Source organism: Scatophagus argus, chromosome 12 (assembly GCF_020382885.2).
Source record: "Scatophagus argus isolate fScaArg1 chromosome 12, fScaArg1.pri, whole genome shotgun sequence".
In the NCBI taxonomy this organism is placed as follows: Eukaryota; Metazoa; Chordata; class Actinopteri; family Scatophagidae; genus Scatophagus; species Scatophagus argus.
The window spans coordinates 12,704,147-12,720,424 of NC_058504.1; the positions used below are offsets into that span (position 1 = coordinate 12,704,147).

Here is a 16,278-nt window from a genome sequence, read left to right on the forward strand (position 1 = left end):
ATAAAAAAAATCGAATATCGAAGTTTATCACAAAGTCTTTAAATTACATACACGTGAAAGGAGGGGGGATTTAAATATCACATTAAATGAAATATTTTTGAACTTTTCTTACCTTTTCTTTATTGGGTAAAGTCTGAGTTCTGGTAAAAGTGTCCCCTCCGTTAATACTGATGAGTTCAGCGTCTACAGGCGGAAACGGTGCGGGGAAAACCACTACGTCACTCTTCAACGTGTCTGAGCTGAAACACACGTCATACTGCTGAGTAGCTTTAGAGTAAGACCAGCTCCCGTCAGGGTGGGTGGTGATCATTGGGGCGCCGTACCTGCTGAAAGTGCCGTCTGTCCTGTGACATTTGACAGCTATTAAAGTGACGAGGCTGAGCAGAAAGATGACTGACACCGACACAATGGCGATCAGCAGATACAGGTTTAAATCAGAGAAGCTCTCCTCCTTTCTGGGCACATGTCTGAACTGAGTCTGGATGTCAGCTGTGCTTTCGACCACCACCACATCAATAGACACAGTAGCTGACAGGGAGGGTTCTCCACCATCAGACACCAACACCACCAAGGGGTGAGTTTTCAGGTCATTGTCACTCATTCTCCTCTTAGTCCTGATTTCCCCGGTGCTGGTTCCGATCCGGAAGAGGTTGTTTCCTTTGGGCTCAGACAGGTGATAAGAGAGCAGCGCATTGTATCCAGAGTCTGCGTCTACAGCCCTGATCTTTGCCACAAAGTATCCCGCTTCAGCAGAATAGGGGATGCTCTCACTGTTAACGGAGCCGTGCTCAGAATAGGGCGCCAGAATGGCTGGATTATTGTCATTTTCATCCAGGATGAAAACGTTGACGGTCACGTTGCTGCTGAGCGGAGGAACACCAGAGTCTGTGGCCTGAACTTTAAACTGGAAGGTTTTGAGCTCCTCGTAGTTAAAGGACTGCAGGCTGACTATATCTCCAGTCTCTGAGTTGATGTTCACCATTGAAGCAAACGGCAGTGAGTCACTGTTACTTTGTAAAAACGAATAACTCACCTGACTGTTCTGGTGAATGTCTGCATCAGTTGCAGTCACAGTTCTAATAACTGCTCCCACTGGACTGTTCTCCTTCACGTACACATTAATTTGTGCTTGTGGGAACAGGGGTGCGTTATCATTGACATCAGAAACGTGTATAGAAAATACACTCGTGCTGGAGAGTGACGGTGTTCCTTTATCAGTGGCCACTATGGTGACGTTGTAGTTAGAAACACTTTCCCTGTCGAGGGGCCCGTCAACTAACAGAGAGAAGTAATTTTTGTAGTTTGTTTCGAGTTTGAGCGGAACGTCATTTTTAATTTGAACTTCCACATCACCGTTTTTCCCACCGTCCTTATCGAGGACCGACACCAGGGCAACTGCGGTGCCCACGCTGGCGTCCTCTTTCACTGTTGTGTGTAATGACGTCACAGTGATGTCAGGAGCGTTATCATTTACGTCCACCACTTCTACCAGCACCTTACAATGGGCGGACATGGGAGGTTGGCCTTTGTCACTGGCCTCTACACGTATCTCAAAAGCCTTTTTGTCTTCATAGTCTATATTTCCTTTTACCTTAATGACGCCCGTTAGACTTTCAATTTCAAAGATATCAAGTACGTGATCTTGATCTTTGCTTCTCAGCGAATACACAATCTCGCTGTTCAGGCCCTCGTCTGCATCAGTGGCGTTCACGGCGATTACTATCGCGCCCAGCGGCGTATTTTCTGGGATTTTCGTCTTATATAACGTTTCGCTGAATATCGGAATGTTATCATTAATGTCTAATACGTTCACAACGAGCTGTGAGGTGCCAGTTTTTGCAGGACTCCCTCCATCTACAGCAGTCAGAGTCATGGTGATCACAGGCTGCTTCTCTCGGTCTAAAGCTCTCTGCAGAACTAACTCTGCAGACACGCCGCCACCTGCTTTGTGCACGGCCAAAGAGAAATACTCGCTTTGGCTTAATTTGTAAGTGCTGACTCCGTTTCTCCCCACATCAACATCAGTGGCTTCAGATAACGCGAATTTCACTCCTGGCAAAGTGCTCTCTGCGATATACAGATTTTGCAATTTGGTGGTAAACAACGGGGCATTGTCATTTACATCTAAAATGTCTACATCAATGCGATAAAGCTTCAAAGGGTTATTTATCACGGCTTCTACACTTACTGAGCATTTCGATTCTTCTGCACAAAGCTCCTCTCTGTCTATCCTCTCACTGACATACAGAACGCCGGTCTTCAGGTTTACGTCGAAGAATTTTCTCTTTGATCCGGTAACAATTTGGAACATCCGGATCTCCAAGTCTTGTAAATTAAGGTTTAGGTCCTTAGCTATATTTCCAACAGGAGTACCCAGGTTTACCTCCTCGGAGACGGAATAGGAGAGCTGTCCAGACACCTTTTCCCAGTAACAATCCAGAAGAAAAAACCCTACATATATCCCGAAATAGCTCCATCCACAAGGTGAACACATGTTTCCCTCCAATGTGAAAAAGGCATAAACAGGATTTCCAGACACGGTCAGATATTTTGAGCACTGTGGACGGTTTGGCTTTTGATTGGAAAACGCCTTGTGTTCCACCGTCCTCTCTTTTTAACAAAGACTGAGGAAATGCCCCACTCGCCTGAAAACAGGAGGGGCTTAGTTGTTTCAGAGAGCAGCGCTGTCTCTGATGGATCAACAGCGGCGCCACGTGGGTAAACAGCCAACCTGCAGACACCAGTGAAGTTGTAACGCTGCCTCCTCTTGAGCAGCCATTACTTCACACCAAAAATATTCATTATTATAAAGTATGTTTTATTATATGTGTTGCCGAACATCCTATCTCGATTAAGAGAGCTGGACATTACGATTTTCAATTTCAGCACCATGGACAGCACGTCAGAGCATGTCTCTAGAGTAAAGCCAGTCCTGCCTGTCCTGTGCTGTCAAAACTGCCTCTCTCTCTCTCTCTCACTCATACACACACACACACACAAACAAACACACACACACACACACACACACACATCTTGATCTACCTCCTTCCTTTTCCCATTCTCTTTGCTTTTTTTTGTCAACCTTGAGGGCAATAAATACAATTAGTTGGATCCCATTGTTTTACTGCATGTGAACACAGAGGGCACATCCCCGCTCTGTGGTGAGTTTTGTGTTTCTCCACATTTCCACAGAGACAGTAGTCAGGAGCTTATGAACATTCACTCGTTTGTAATCCCAGGATTAAGCCCTGGATTTTTAAACTCCTGTCCCATTTCCACTGTAGGAAACATGATTTGATTTGAAAATATTAATAACCATCACATACTGAGCTGCAGTCATCTGTTAAACCCAAAATGCAATAATAATAATAATGATAATAATAATAATAGCTCACAAAGGATGACCTGCATGCTCTATTTTTCTAATGTATGGCAAGAAAAAAAGGGCATATACTGTTTATCAGGACACTGTATGGATGTGAATAACCTACAATTTACACACACACACACCACCTGGCCCATCAGACCCAGACAGCCCATGATGAAATTCAATGATTCATAGTTTATTTGTAGGTCACTGTCTGTCTATACTGCAATGACCTTGCAGGATTTCAGTCTGCATTATCCTTGTCATAAAATCAACATGACGCACATGACCCTTTGATGCTTCAGTTTAGTAATGTGAAGTGAATTTATCAAACAAAACAAAACAAAACAAAACAAAACATAATTGTTCCCAGGGATTCTGCATTGTGGCCTGCTGACACTGTGACTTTATTTTGCCAGCTAAATGAACAGGCCACTGAAATGTGTAATAAACACCTGAACTACTACCAGCCACACCATTGAAAAAAAAATAAATAAACAAAACTACAACAGCATATTCATTAACAAACCTCATACTGCATAAGCCACGTACAGTATATGAGTAATATCAGAGGCTGTAGTACTGAAGCCAAACTCAGAGTAAAGTCAGGGCCTCTTACTGAGCAACCCACACATGGAGGAAACACTGACTGTGTCATGGAGACATGAAAGATGCTGGGAAACACACCACCTTCTCTTTCAATGCTGATTACAGCTCCTCTGGAAAGCACAGGGGTCAAAAGATGACTTCACATGTGTGGGTCGCTTTGACTGATACAGATCTAAAGCTTTTCATTGGTTAAATTAAACAAGTCCTCATGAAGACAGTATTTCACCCTCTGTTTATGTAGCCTGTATGCATTTAAGAAAAACACATTTCCCGAGGATATGATAATTGAATTTGCTGAATATTTAATAGTGAATAAATAGTTGTTAAGAAAAACACACAGTGTTTGCTCCCTGAACACAAGGAGCTGTGCATGATACATTGAGTAGTTAAATACACTCACGCCCTCTGTCCGAGGTTTACCTATCACGTCATAAAGTCCAAGGAGAAATTGCAGGAAAGCACCAAGAGCAGTGTGATGAAAGGGGTTGGAGGGAGCAGGGAGTGGTAGGTGAGGAGAGGGGAGGGGAGGGAAGGGAAGGGAGGCGGCTTGTGCGGAAGCAGTCAACAGCTGTGTTTCAGTCACATATGCTGCATTACTAAATGGCTACCATAGTCGCCAAATTACCTGCTGCGCCTCCTTCATATTGACGATTTCATGATAACCTTTTGTATGGCCATCATCTGTGTGCTTGTGAACAAGTGTGTTAGAAGGGTGTGTACTGTACTCTGTGTGTGGGTAGATGGGGGAAGGGTGATATCTGAACATGCTCCAAGGCGAGTACCCCCCCTGCTTTTTTTTTTTCACTCTCCTTCTGCACACAGCTCTCTTGTCTCCATAGCAACGCCATCTCAGGCACAGACATAATGCATGTGTGCACAAACACACACTCACTAATATATAGAAGCCTATCAGTTTTTTTTAAGGGCATGGGATGGTAAAAATATAAAAAGTAACATACTGGATTTTGTTCCCCACATCCACTTTTTTTAACTGCTAGGGTTCACTTTTACGTAGCCCTTTCATCTCACTGAGCTGATCTGATCGCTTCATTGTGACAGGCACAAAACACACAAACACACACACATGCACACATAAACTCACTCAAGCAAACTCAAACCACACTCCTGTGCATACCAGGCCACAGTTGGGCTGTTCATGCATTGGTAATACAGTGCTGCAGCAGCATATTCACTGTGACAGATCCACTTTAGCAGCAGCGCCTGCTTGTCTTTCCGCCCCCACAGCCCCACAGAGAGCCTGACCTTTGCAGTCAGCCATGGCCAGCCCACAACACCCTCTCTGGGCCAGGACTCTGGAGACCAACCCCACTCTTGCAGTGTGCACACTACATCCTGCATCCTGCTTCATGTGATGAGATACTGATGTCACTGTGCTGTTTTTAGGGAAAGAGGAGCACAGGGGGTCCTCCCTGTGCCTGTGTCTTTACTCAGTCCCTATCTTCTCACACTGTATCATGTTAATTGTTCAGATCTATTACTTTTTCCTATTTTTTTGTCTGTTGAGGTTCTGAACCTAATTCATAGCTCTAAATCCCCAGGGGATTTTCTGATAAACCGCTGTGATATAGCTCATATGGCACATGATTTTAGAAACGGTGTGACTAGAACCACACCCAACTGCAGGTCTACACTAATGACTTGGATTCTCTGATAAAGCATAGGAAGACTGATGTAACAGAGACAGTGCATAGGGAGGTGTAATTGTTGAAGAGGTATCTGAATGAATTTAAATGTGAGGCAGGAGGGAAAATGACAAAAAAATAAAAATAGATGGGGGATGTAATTGGGTTAATTACCTCCTTGGCTACCATATGATGCTGAGATTTTAAAATGTTATAATTTTTTAAAAATTGTTTGTTTATTTGTGTTTTTAAATCATGATCCCCGGCCATGCACAGATATAAATGGACATGAATGCTATCCATTTTCCAGATGATTTAACTCACAATTGTATGCACACAGGTACACTCGAAGATAGATATGACGAGCGAGTGGGGGGCAGAGGGAGGATAACTCACTCACTCACTATTTGATCCAACGACCACTTAATCATTTATTTCCAAATCTGTGCTGGCCTTCACTGGTTTCTGGAGTAAGTAGGCCGGGGGCGGGTCCAGGGTAACATGAGCCGAAACAAGATGAAAACCAGGACACAGCAATATGGAGCATGGCCAAACACACACACACACGCAGATACCCCTGAGATAAAACTAGAGGCACACCAACACAGTGTTCACTCATTTGGAAAATAATGGCACAGTGCCCAAAAATCACATAATTAGTTACTCTACTGTAAAACAACAGGCAGGACAAACAGCATGCCATTGTTGTTGAAGTGATTGTTCTCTGTGTTGTCATCACGAGCTGTCTTTGCTCTATTAAGGAGACAGGACAGTAAAATGAAATTCACCTCTACACACTGATTAAATTTACTGTACAGTACTTTGCTTGTTTCTTTGCAGTGTTACAGACATTTTCACACTTAATTTTCATGTTTTAGCTTCTCTATCAGTGCACCCAGAATATTCTCAACATTCAGTCACAGTCACTACATAAATGTAACCACATTTGGGTGCGTTATTGAACCTATAATAGTTAAAGTACGGTAAGCATCTGTGCAGCATGAATCACAGTGCCTCTATGGAGTTTAACTGTCGGAAAAAAATGATGAGGCTTTGTGTGATTTCTTTGTGTGTAAAGAGAAGTGTGAGTGGGAGAAACTGAGAGGGACAAAGTTGTGCACAAATTTCAGTCATATACAGATCATTGTAACACACCATCTTATTTGATGGAAACATTTTGTGAGAACATCTGATTCAGCAAAAATATCGTGACAACAGAAGCACAGTCATGGTTTACTGCCAACAACAGACATTAATCAAATCTATGGCTCAGTTCCCACTTCGAGTTGCTCAGTGTCCTCCTGGATCCACGTTCTTCACTAATTTTTATAATATATATATAGTGTATCAGAAATTTGTAATTTGTATACTGGGATTTTGTTAATCTGTTTTGCACATGCATACTGTCCATCCTGAGAGAGGGATCCATCCTCTGTGGCTTGTCCATGTTTTTTCCTCCCTCTTCAAAGGATGTATGTGTGTGTGTGTCTGCGCACATTGTGATTTGTGATTTATTTTGGAGCTATATAAACAAAATCTGACTTGTCTTGAAACCGGCCAATAAAATAGGAGCTTCAGGAAGCTTTCATAACAGCCAAGGTAGCACGGAAAACTGATTGGTTAACTAGAATCAATGTGACTGTCATGGACACTCTGATTGGCTCAAAATTGTGCCTGGAGACAAAGGCAGGGTCCGATAGATCTGTGCTTTCACAGGGAGTACCAGCAATTGATTCACTACCTCCCCTCTTGTATCCATGGTGATGCAGATGCAGCCCCACTCAGAGCCCCTCCCTGCACACTCCTCCTCCACACCCACCCAGCACATATGCCAAGGGCAGGGCTTTTATTTTTCTCTTAACCACAACCATGAATGCAGTTCACACTCTGTCTCCTCTTCTCTTTATGTCTCTCACTCACACAGAAACAGCCTAACAGTTTTTGTGGGATTAAGAATAAATCTAGCTTGATACTCCAGCATGGCTAACCTAGATTTGTCAATCAAATGGTTCACTGGTGAAGAGGGCGTGAACTGTGTGCTAGCTTTCATCAGAACATAAAAATGGAACAGGCCCCACTATCGAAGGATCAATACTGACACAGAAACTCAATAACAATACCAGTCAATGCACCAACACATACAGAGTGGCAGCATGCTAAATAATTGAATATATTGACACAGAGACACACATGCAACACAAAGGAAGTGGCAGGTGACTTTTGCTTCTCTGCCACACGGGGGAGCCTTTACACCCCTCCTTTGTACTCTATGGCAGCATCCACACATACACACACACACTGATGTCAGAGTCAAACAATGCTATAAAGCATTGTATTAGATTAGCACACTCACACACTTGAAGAATTGTATCAGTGGTACAGACAGACGAGCAGCGATGGTGTCTGCCACACATTTCCTCAGCCGGCGGAAATTAAAACTCTCCCAGATGGGAAAGGAGACGTATATGTATCAGACAACACCTGCATATTTCCATCCAGCCTGATACATATCAAAACAAAGAGGCAAAGATGGAGAGACAATTCCACCAGCCAATGTCCTTTATAGAGCAGCTGCATATATTGTAATTCACAAGGACAAATACATAACAAAAGCTGTAAAGCGTAATTTATCCACACATTTGCATGTGATTTAAAGTTTCCATACATCAGCAAATTATACCTGTATATAAGAATGTGACATTGTGTAATGTCTATTTTCACTTTCTTATTAGTCATGCAGTACTGAATACGAAACAGGCAGTGCTGCATGGTGAGTGCAATGCAGGTGCAGGCCTGCTGCACTTGGGCTTGGCCCATTTCTTTAAATATATATATAAAAAAGGTCTGAATAATAGAGGAGAGTGCTGGGCTGCAGAGAATCTGATGCTGGAAACAGCTGGAAACAGTTTTGTGAGGCTGCCCCACTTTCCACAGAAAATGAAGGTAACTATTTATAAAATAATGACTTGCCTACAAATCATTTAAGCCAGGGCACCGTTGCTGCCACTCTCCGAGAATAGCAAACACCATCTTCCACTCTCATCAGCATCAAAACTTAAACAGCTACATGGATATCAACCTGACATGTGAAGCAACAGAAGCCTCTTATTATGTGGTGTGTGCTAAGTGTGTGTGTGTGTAGAGAGGTGAAGCTGCAAGTTTGTTTTATTCAGGTATACCAGAGAAAAAAACAAATGCATACTGATGCAACAGCCCTGAAATTAAATAAATCCAGCCTTCATGATGTTAAGAATGTTCAGCTTCTGTTGAAACTACTCTATTTAGTGGTGAAAGTAAATATTAGAAATGCTATAATTCAACAGTACCAAAAACTGCACCCTCCATATGACCATAAAATTAAAATCAACACTTCTCCCTCTAACACTGAGTGGAATCTATTACCACTGACAATAAATCTCACGGCAGATGCAAAGATTATGCACATGACAAAGTGAGGGTTAACAATCATCAAATGCGCAACAGCAATAACAGAACACAAAGTAAAAAACAAATAAATAAAAGCTGCCAGCAATGGGCGAGTGGCATCCTGGCTCGCTGTCTGTGCTGTTGCCCTTTCAAAGCTACTCTTCATGGCATCGTTAAGATGATTCCACCTAATCGCATTAGAGGAGTAGAATTATCACTTTACACTTTTTACACAAGCCTTAATCCAGGACAACTGGGAATATTGACAGAAGTTCCTATTTAAATCACCTGAAGGAACAATGATGAAAGCATTTAATAGGACAAATAATTACATTTATACAGTTCATGGAGATCCAACATATTGGTTAGACAAAGGTAGTCTTTACTGCATGATTGTTTTCACACACATATTTCTATTAGTCAGTGAGTATATTTTTTTCTTGTACTTCAAATATTATTGTTTTGTAAGCGGTACCATCAGCACAATTTACTGTTCCAGTTTTCAGTTAGAGGACAAAGTAAAGTGAGTTAGGATTAAGACGAACATTAGGGAGTAAACAAGGGCTTAGGAAACAATTATACTACCAGTCTTATCACAAAAGAGCCCATACACAGTAGTCTGTAAACAAGCAGACCAAACTCTGCTTGTTATATCCCTATTTTGTTTTTTAATGCCTTTGTTGTCTCCACTCAGTTTTCCCCGTGTATTCACTTTAAGATGATTCTCACTTCATTAACTGTAATGTGATGCCTAGATTATGCAGCGCTGTGTTTGCTGTGGGTGATTTAGTTTAGGTGTACATGAAAGATTTAGTTTTTCTATTTGATGCATCATGTGATGCCCGATCACATTATCTGTCATTAAACACTAATGATTTCCATGATATGACTCGTAAACAGTGACACACTGTAATCTGTAACAAGAAACAGGCCAAGAGTTAAGTTTAAAAAAAAAAGCATAATCTCCTGAACTTTAGACTTTCAGATATTTTAATTTTTTTTTTTTTACTAGCTATAAGATTATGTTTGAGGTCCAGCATAACAGAGCACTAATTATCAGTTAAAATATATTTGTGTACTGCAATACTGCGGTTTGTTGGAAACAACTTGTAAATCACTAGTAATCATCATAATTAATAGTGCAGCCATGACATGAGGCCCAAGGCAGTGCTCCATGAACCAGCAGAGCCTCATGTCTTAATGAGACATGATAAGATAAGCACTGTCAATTTAGTGTCTGTCAACAACACAGAACATGCATCTTGTACTAGTACATATGACGCAGAGAGTGGCATCAAATCAGCAAGTTACAGGCATTATTGCAACCCGAGGTACTAAAACACAATCAGTTTTATCTCACAGAAATCCCCTTTTAAAGTAAATATTAAAAAACAACTCTCACCTGAAACACCAATCTTTCTCACACTGACCTTAATAAATCTATAACCGAAGAAACTGCACCAACACACAAACCTACACAAACCTCGGCAAACAAACTTAACTTCTGTTGTTTATGTATATCAGCTATATACAATATGTCCAAAATATGTAAAATGAACAGAATTTAAGTGTGAAAACACATTGCCACGTTTACAGGGCAAATAGTGTGTTGAAGAGCCAACTGAAAAGAACCATTCTGAAAACAATATTGGATATAAAACCAAGCCTTATCCGTCTGACAGTTCTCACACTGCATAATGATGAAGCTATTTACCGTTATGAAAGTCAAGTCAGCTTAACAACAGTTTGCTGAAACAGTCAGTCTGGGTTCATATACAGGAAGCACACAGTAAAAGAGGAAAAGTTCAGATTGTTTTTCCTCTGGCTCCAGGTCCAAGGCAGGGAAGAGTCACTGTAAAGCTTTGTATCTTGTATCTCTTCTACTTGTGCTGCAGTTATAAGAATGAACAAAACAGAAAGGCGCTCTGGCATATTCAGCTCTACTCTCTACTCATAGCCCCAGTTTCTACAGAAAGAGGAGGTCCTGTAGGGACGAGAGCCCTCTGTGGTCAGAAAGAAAGAGGAGAAAAGAGAGTGCATGATGGCAAGACATTTACAATTAGCAAATAAAATATGAATAACAACCTTAACTGAAAATAAGAGAAGTGAGGGGAAAACCTAGCATCCAAAACCTGTCAGCCATTTTCTGTCAGCTTGCAGTTATATTAAGAGACAGGAGGGGGCATCAGAGAGAGCACCAGCCAGAGGAAATCAGGATGTGTAGGAGGAGGAGAGGGAGGAAGAAAATCAGAGAAAAAGGTTCTTTGTGTAAGAATGAGAGTGAAGATGCATGATAACAAAGAGCTGGACTGTATAACAAATAACCAAGCAAAGGGAAAAAGAAACCTGTGAAAGGTAAAGATGAAAAGGAAAGCATATAAAGATGGAGAAAAATGGGGTGAAGGTAAGAGCAGAGGCAGGGGAAGAGGGAGAGACGGGGAGAGCCAGTCGGTGGGAGGAGAGAGTGGGATATGAGTCAGGCTTACAGCATTAACACACATCTTCCACACCCATCTCTCATTGTTTTATTCATATACTGCATCCACTGGATAAGATGGCGGGAAATACGTTGGAGGATGTAACAATCATCACACATAAACACACACATACAATCTCAAACGTGTGTGGCTACAGGGCATCACATAACCAAATCTCCCCAATAATAATGACGGTTATATTAGCACTAACCCTGACTGCTGTAGCTCCTGACTTAATTTTAATTTTTTTTTTTTTTTAAATGACAGATGGGTCACCTAAAAATAAACACGGCAAGCCAACTTCACAAAATGAAAAGCTACATGTGGGATGAGATGACTCACTGGCTGAACATAGCAGCTCACTGGTTCATACTCAAAAAGATGACCAGAAGGTACCTAATGACGCTCAGACCATTTTGAATATAAGAGAAAAACTGAGAAGACGTTTCTGGCTGCAGCTTTAAGCAGTGTTGAAAAAAAAATAGCATAACTACATAACTAATTCTACATCATGTGATCACTCACACACAATATCAGCACGGTGACTCCTTCTGCAATCCTGAAAGACCACATATCAATGAATTATGGTTCTGTAAATACGTAAGTTGAGCGCATATTTACCAGTTACTTTTCACTGAAAAGGCTGTTTTGTAGTAAAATAATAAATGAATGGTGAAAATGTACATCAAGTCAAATAAAATCAAAAACTAATTTACAGTTTGGCAACCAGACTTGTATGAGCTGATCACGTTGCTTTTGTTTAATATCTTACAGTTCAAGAGATGCAGCTCCTGAACTGAAGTCAAACCCTGAAAACTGACATTTGGAGTCTTTTCTTTTTTTTTTTTTGACTTGTGATATGGTCTTTGCATAACGTAAATACTATACATTATCTCATATAGGTAAATTATGCACAATTGGAGCTGATTATCCAATTCCCAAATGTGCAACTAATAAAAAATACTCGAAAATATATAGAAAGTGATTCTTAGTCATCATATCTAGTCTCCTATTAACACACTGACCACAGGAAAAAAATGTGTAATGGTCTTTCAGAATAGTCACAGGATTTACTTTCTAAAAGCAAAGCCAAGCAATTGCCCAAGATGCTTAGTGGGGCCATTAGGCCAGTGCAAAGAGTCACAGGGGGTAAGAGAAACCCTACAGCTGCATGGCCATAAATAAAGACAACATACGGTTTTAATCACACGTATGTGGCAACTGTGGCCGTATGCCCCATCTACCCCACAGTGAGCAGTGCAGGGATGTTGCTGTAAGAAGGCAATCCTCTTACTCTGGATTGCCCTAACCCATTCATACATTCTTTCAATCAGACATCACAACCTTATTCCATCCTATAAATCCAGATCTTAGCATACTACACTGTCAGGTTAGCAACAGGATGAACTTAAGGTGGATTTTCAACCAACTGTGTCTTCACTAGTTTTCCACTTAATAACTGGCTGACTTGCATCCTGTCTTGTGTTGACCCCCCAGTCAGTTCAATCCTGCAGGCACACAGTGATGGCCGAAGCACAGCAGCAGATGTTGTGGCTGTATGAACACTAGTGCCAAACAAGAGCACTGCAGACACACATCTGTTCTGATCTCTGTTGATTCAAAAAAAAAAGAAAAAAAGATTAAACATAGTACAGCACAGGGCAGGGCTAACTGCACTTAACAAAGCTATCAAGCACTGGTTATTACATCAGACAGACTTCAGATAAACCAACATAGAGTTTAACACTGCTTTTATATTAATATTACAATTAATTGTAAAATATTACACTGTAGATCGAGTTATCAAATAGCATGAATTTCAGTGTTGTTAGTGCCCATATAGACCCATTTTGGATAAAGGACTCAGTGCCTTGATTCAGCTGCAGTGGAATGATTCTAAAATGAGAGCAGTCCAACCTATAGGACTCATCCACACAGCCATGAGTCAATAGACTGAGACGTAATGAAACTGAGGGCTTATATAACAGAGTGGTGGAGAGCAGAAAGGGTCAGACCCTCTCACACAATATGAAAGAGAGAGCAAGACAGTGGGGGAGAGAGAGACAGATGAAGAAGAACTGATCTGTTCTGACTTTGACTATCTTTACTGTTTGATACAGCAGTCACCAGACTTGCCTAACAACTTCACAAATTAAAACAACATGTCTCTTTATTGCCACAGAAGAACCAGGTTTGACCCACATACTTAAGACTTGTGACTGGCCCGGGCCAATTCACATTAAAGCCACACATGGCTCTGAACCAGTTTCGTCATGTTCTAGGACAAATGACAAGGGCGAAAGGAGCGATGCCAGGAAGTCTTGGCCTACAGGTCTGAATGCAGTCCACAGTGAAATATTTGGCCCATTGACTCTGATTTGCCCTGTTAACCCAGAGACAAAAACATGCATCACGTCTGCATGTTGTGTTATTACTAGTTAATTTAATGTCCTCGTCAAATCATTGCCATAATAAAAAGGATTGCTTTCAACACTCAATGAGCATTATGAAGCACTGTGGGGTAAAGTCATAAAATGTAAATATAATATAATATAATACTGAAAAATAATAATTTACAATTCATCTAGCTTGATACATAGCAGAAACATTTCACTTCTTTGTCAAACCCTTCTCAGCATCACACAGAGATGTACAAGCAGCTTATTGACCAAGTACTCTATAAGCTGCACTGCAAGAGTGCCTGAGCTCGCTGACATTCACAGTTACAACCTCCTGATACACCAACACTGAATTGCCTGAATGGTCCATAAAGAGGAAAAAGCTGATACAAATACAATCATCAGCACACAAACGCACAGAGAGTCTGGTATCAGCAGAGATAATTAACTCTTCAGAGGCATATGGATAGCACAGAACCTAAAACATCAAGTTTTTATTTAGCTGCTTATCAATACGGGTAGTATGGTATAGTCCAGCCCCTGACCCTGCATGGAAAAAGCGGTATAGAAAATGGATGGATGGATGCTGATCAATACAATGCTGATAGTCAGCAAGCAATACTGATAACAAACCACTTCCCGTTTCCTTCTCACTGAGCTACATCAGCTTAATTGGTGAAAAAGTACCTCCAGTCAGTATCATCAAGTGTAAGAGACTGGTGATTAAAAAAAAATAAATAAATAAAAAAATCAGTGCTCTGTGACATAGAGAGAAAGCTCATTACAACTCAACCCAGTATATTTATATTTTACATTCTTTTTAAGTAAATAGCAAACAAAAAAAAACCTTTGCTTTAGAAAAAACGATCTAATAGTTTAAGTACTATAGTGTGTGTTGTTGCCACTGCCAGAGCTTTATGTTATTATGCTGTTTGTAACTGCAATACAAATAGGAAAAGTGAAAACGTAAAAGAACATGATCTATCTAATTACTGATCTGATGGAATCAAGGAAGACCAGGTTTCCTGGAGAAAGATAAAGATGTATCACACATTCAGATGGCAGGCAGAGGAACAGAGTGTATCGAGAATTAAGGTTAGCAAAGCACAAGTCATGTCTTGGCCAGAGCAACTATGCATCCACTTAATGTAGGGGGATAGTATACTGAACAGGAGAGACTGAGCACACAGAAGCTAAACTTAATCCCTGTATTAAACGTCATTAAACAGCTGTATCTTCGGTGCAGTTACACACTCAGTCAGGCCACTCAGTGACATGGGCCAGCCAGTGTTACATGTTTGAGAGCTGCTGTCTGTATCAGTTCCTTCTCAGGGGAAAATGAAAGGTATTGAGAGGGAAGCTGTTAGGTACAGACTGCTGTTTATACAACTGTTGGCTTAAAAGAGGTTACTCAGAAGAACGTTGGAAATCATGAAAAAAGATCCATCCTCGTGATAGTCTATTTTCAGTCAGTGCAGGACTGACTACTGATATTTGGCACAAGGCTTTGATTGATGTAATGATTGTCTCGCAGTGCCTATGTCTTTATATATTTTATATATCAGCAAAGGAGCAAGCTCTCCTGATGCTCTGTCTCCTTGTTCTCTGCACATCTCTCCCTCCATCCATCTAATCCCCTTTTATGCTGTGGAAGTGCCTTACCGTAAGTTGAATTAGCAACACAACAGCATGTGTGCCTGTGCGTGTATGAGCTCGGTCTGCGAGCACAGGCATGCGCGTGTGAAGTGTGAACATAAAGACAGTAGCTGTTTTCGTCGTACCCTACTGTGTGTGTAAATTAGATTACCATCACTGCTGCTGACCTCAATGTGAGTGGCGCCATCCTCCAACAAAGCTGGAGCAATAAGAGGGAGAATGTGCCCTACTGACACACAACAGCACATGCAGCATCCGCAGCCACAACCCTACAGGCATGAGGCGCAGCAACACAGAGTTAAAGAGCATGTGGCCGGGGAAGAGAGCAGATAGACGACCGAGAGAAAGACAGAAAATGATAGCGAGACAGAAAAGGGTGGCATATGTAAGAGGAAGCGAAGGACAGACACATAAAAGCGGGAAAAGGAGGCCAAGAGCGGGGTGGGGGAGGGGGAACGCAGGGAGTGATATCAATGTGGAGGGTAAAGAAGGAGGAGAGGAGTAGTGTAGAGACAGTGAGGGAAGCTTCAAAAAGGAGGGAGAGGAAGGAGTGTTGCAAGGATAATATATTATAGAGTTACATTCATGTTGCAGTATCTAACAAACAAGATGTATGAACAATTTGTAGGGAGTCAAAAATGGACAGTCAAAAAAAAGCAGATGATAAAACAGTCTGAAATATAGGTAAGGGAGGTGGATGG

At 41.4% G+C, this 16,278-nt stretch overlaps 2 protein-coding genes across 4 annotated transcripts in view; both read right to left on the reverse strand.

Moving 5' to 3' along the window:
- The window catches only part of LOC124068260 (protocadherin alpha-C2-like), a 99,903-nt gene that overhangs the window by 66,855 nt on the left and 16,770 nt on the right, over positions 1–16,278 (reverse strand). The gene's annotated exons all lie outside the window — the stretch shown is intronic.
- Positions 52–2,688, reverse strand: LOC124068264 (protocadherin alpha-3-like). The gene has a single exon (XM_046406368.1). The coding sequence runs from the start codon at positions 2,492–2,494 to the stop codon at positions 83–85; it is 2,412 nt and encodes an 803-aa protein (XP_046262324.1). The 5' UTR covers positions 2,495–2,688; the 3' UTR covers positions 52–82.

Excerpts from the sequence above, each read along its gene's own strand:
- LOC124068264 (XM_046406368.1), bottom strand. The coding sequence starts at position 2,494 with ATGTGTTCACCTTGTGGATGGAGCTATTTCGGGATATATGTAGGGTTT.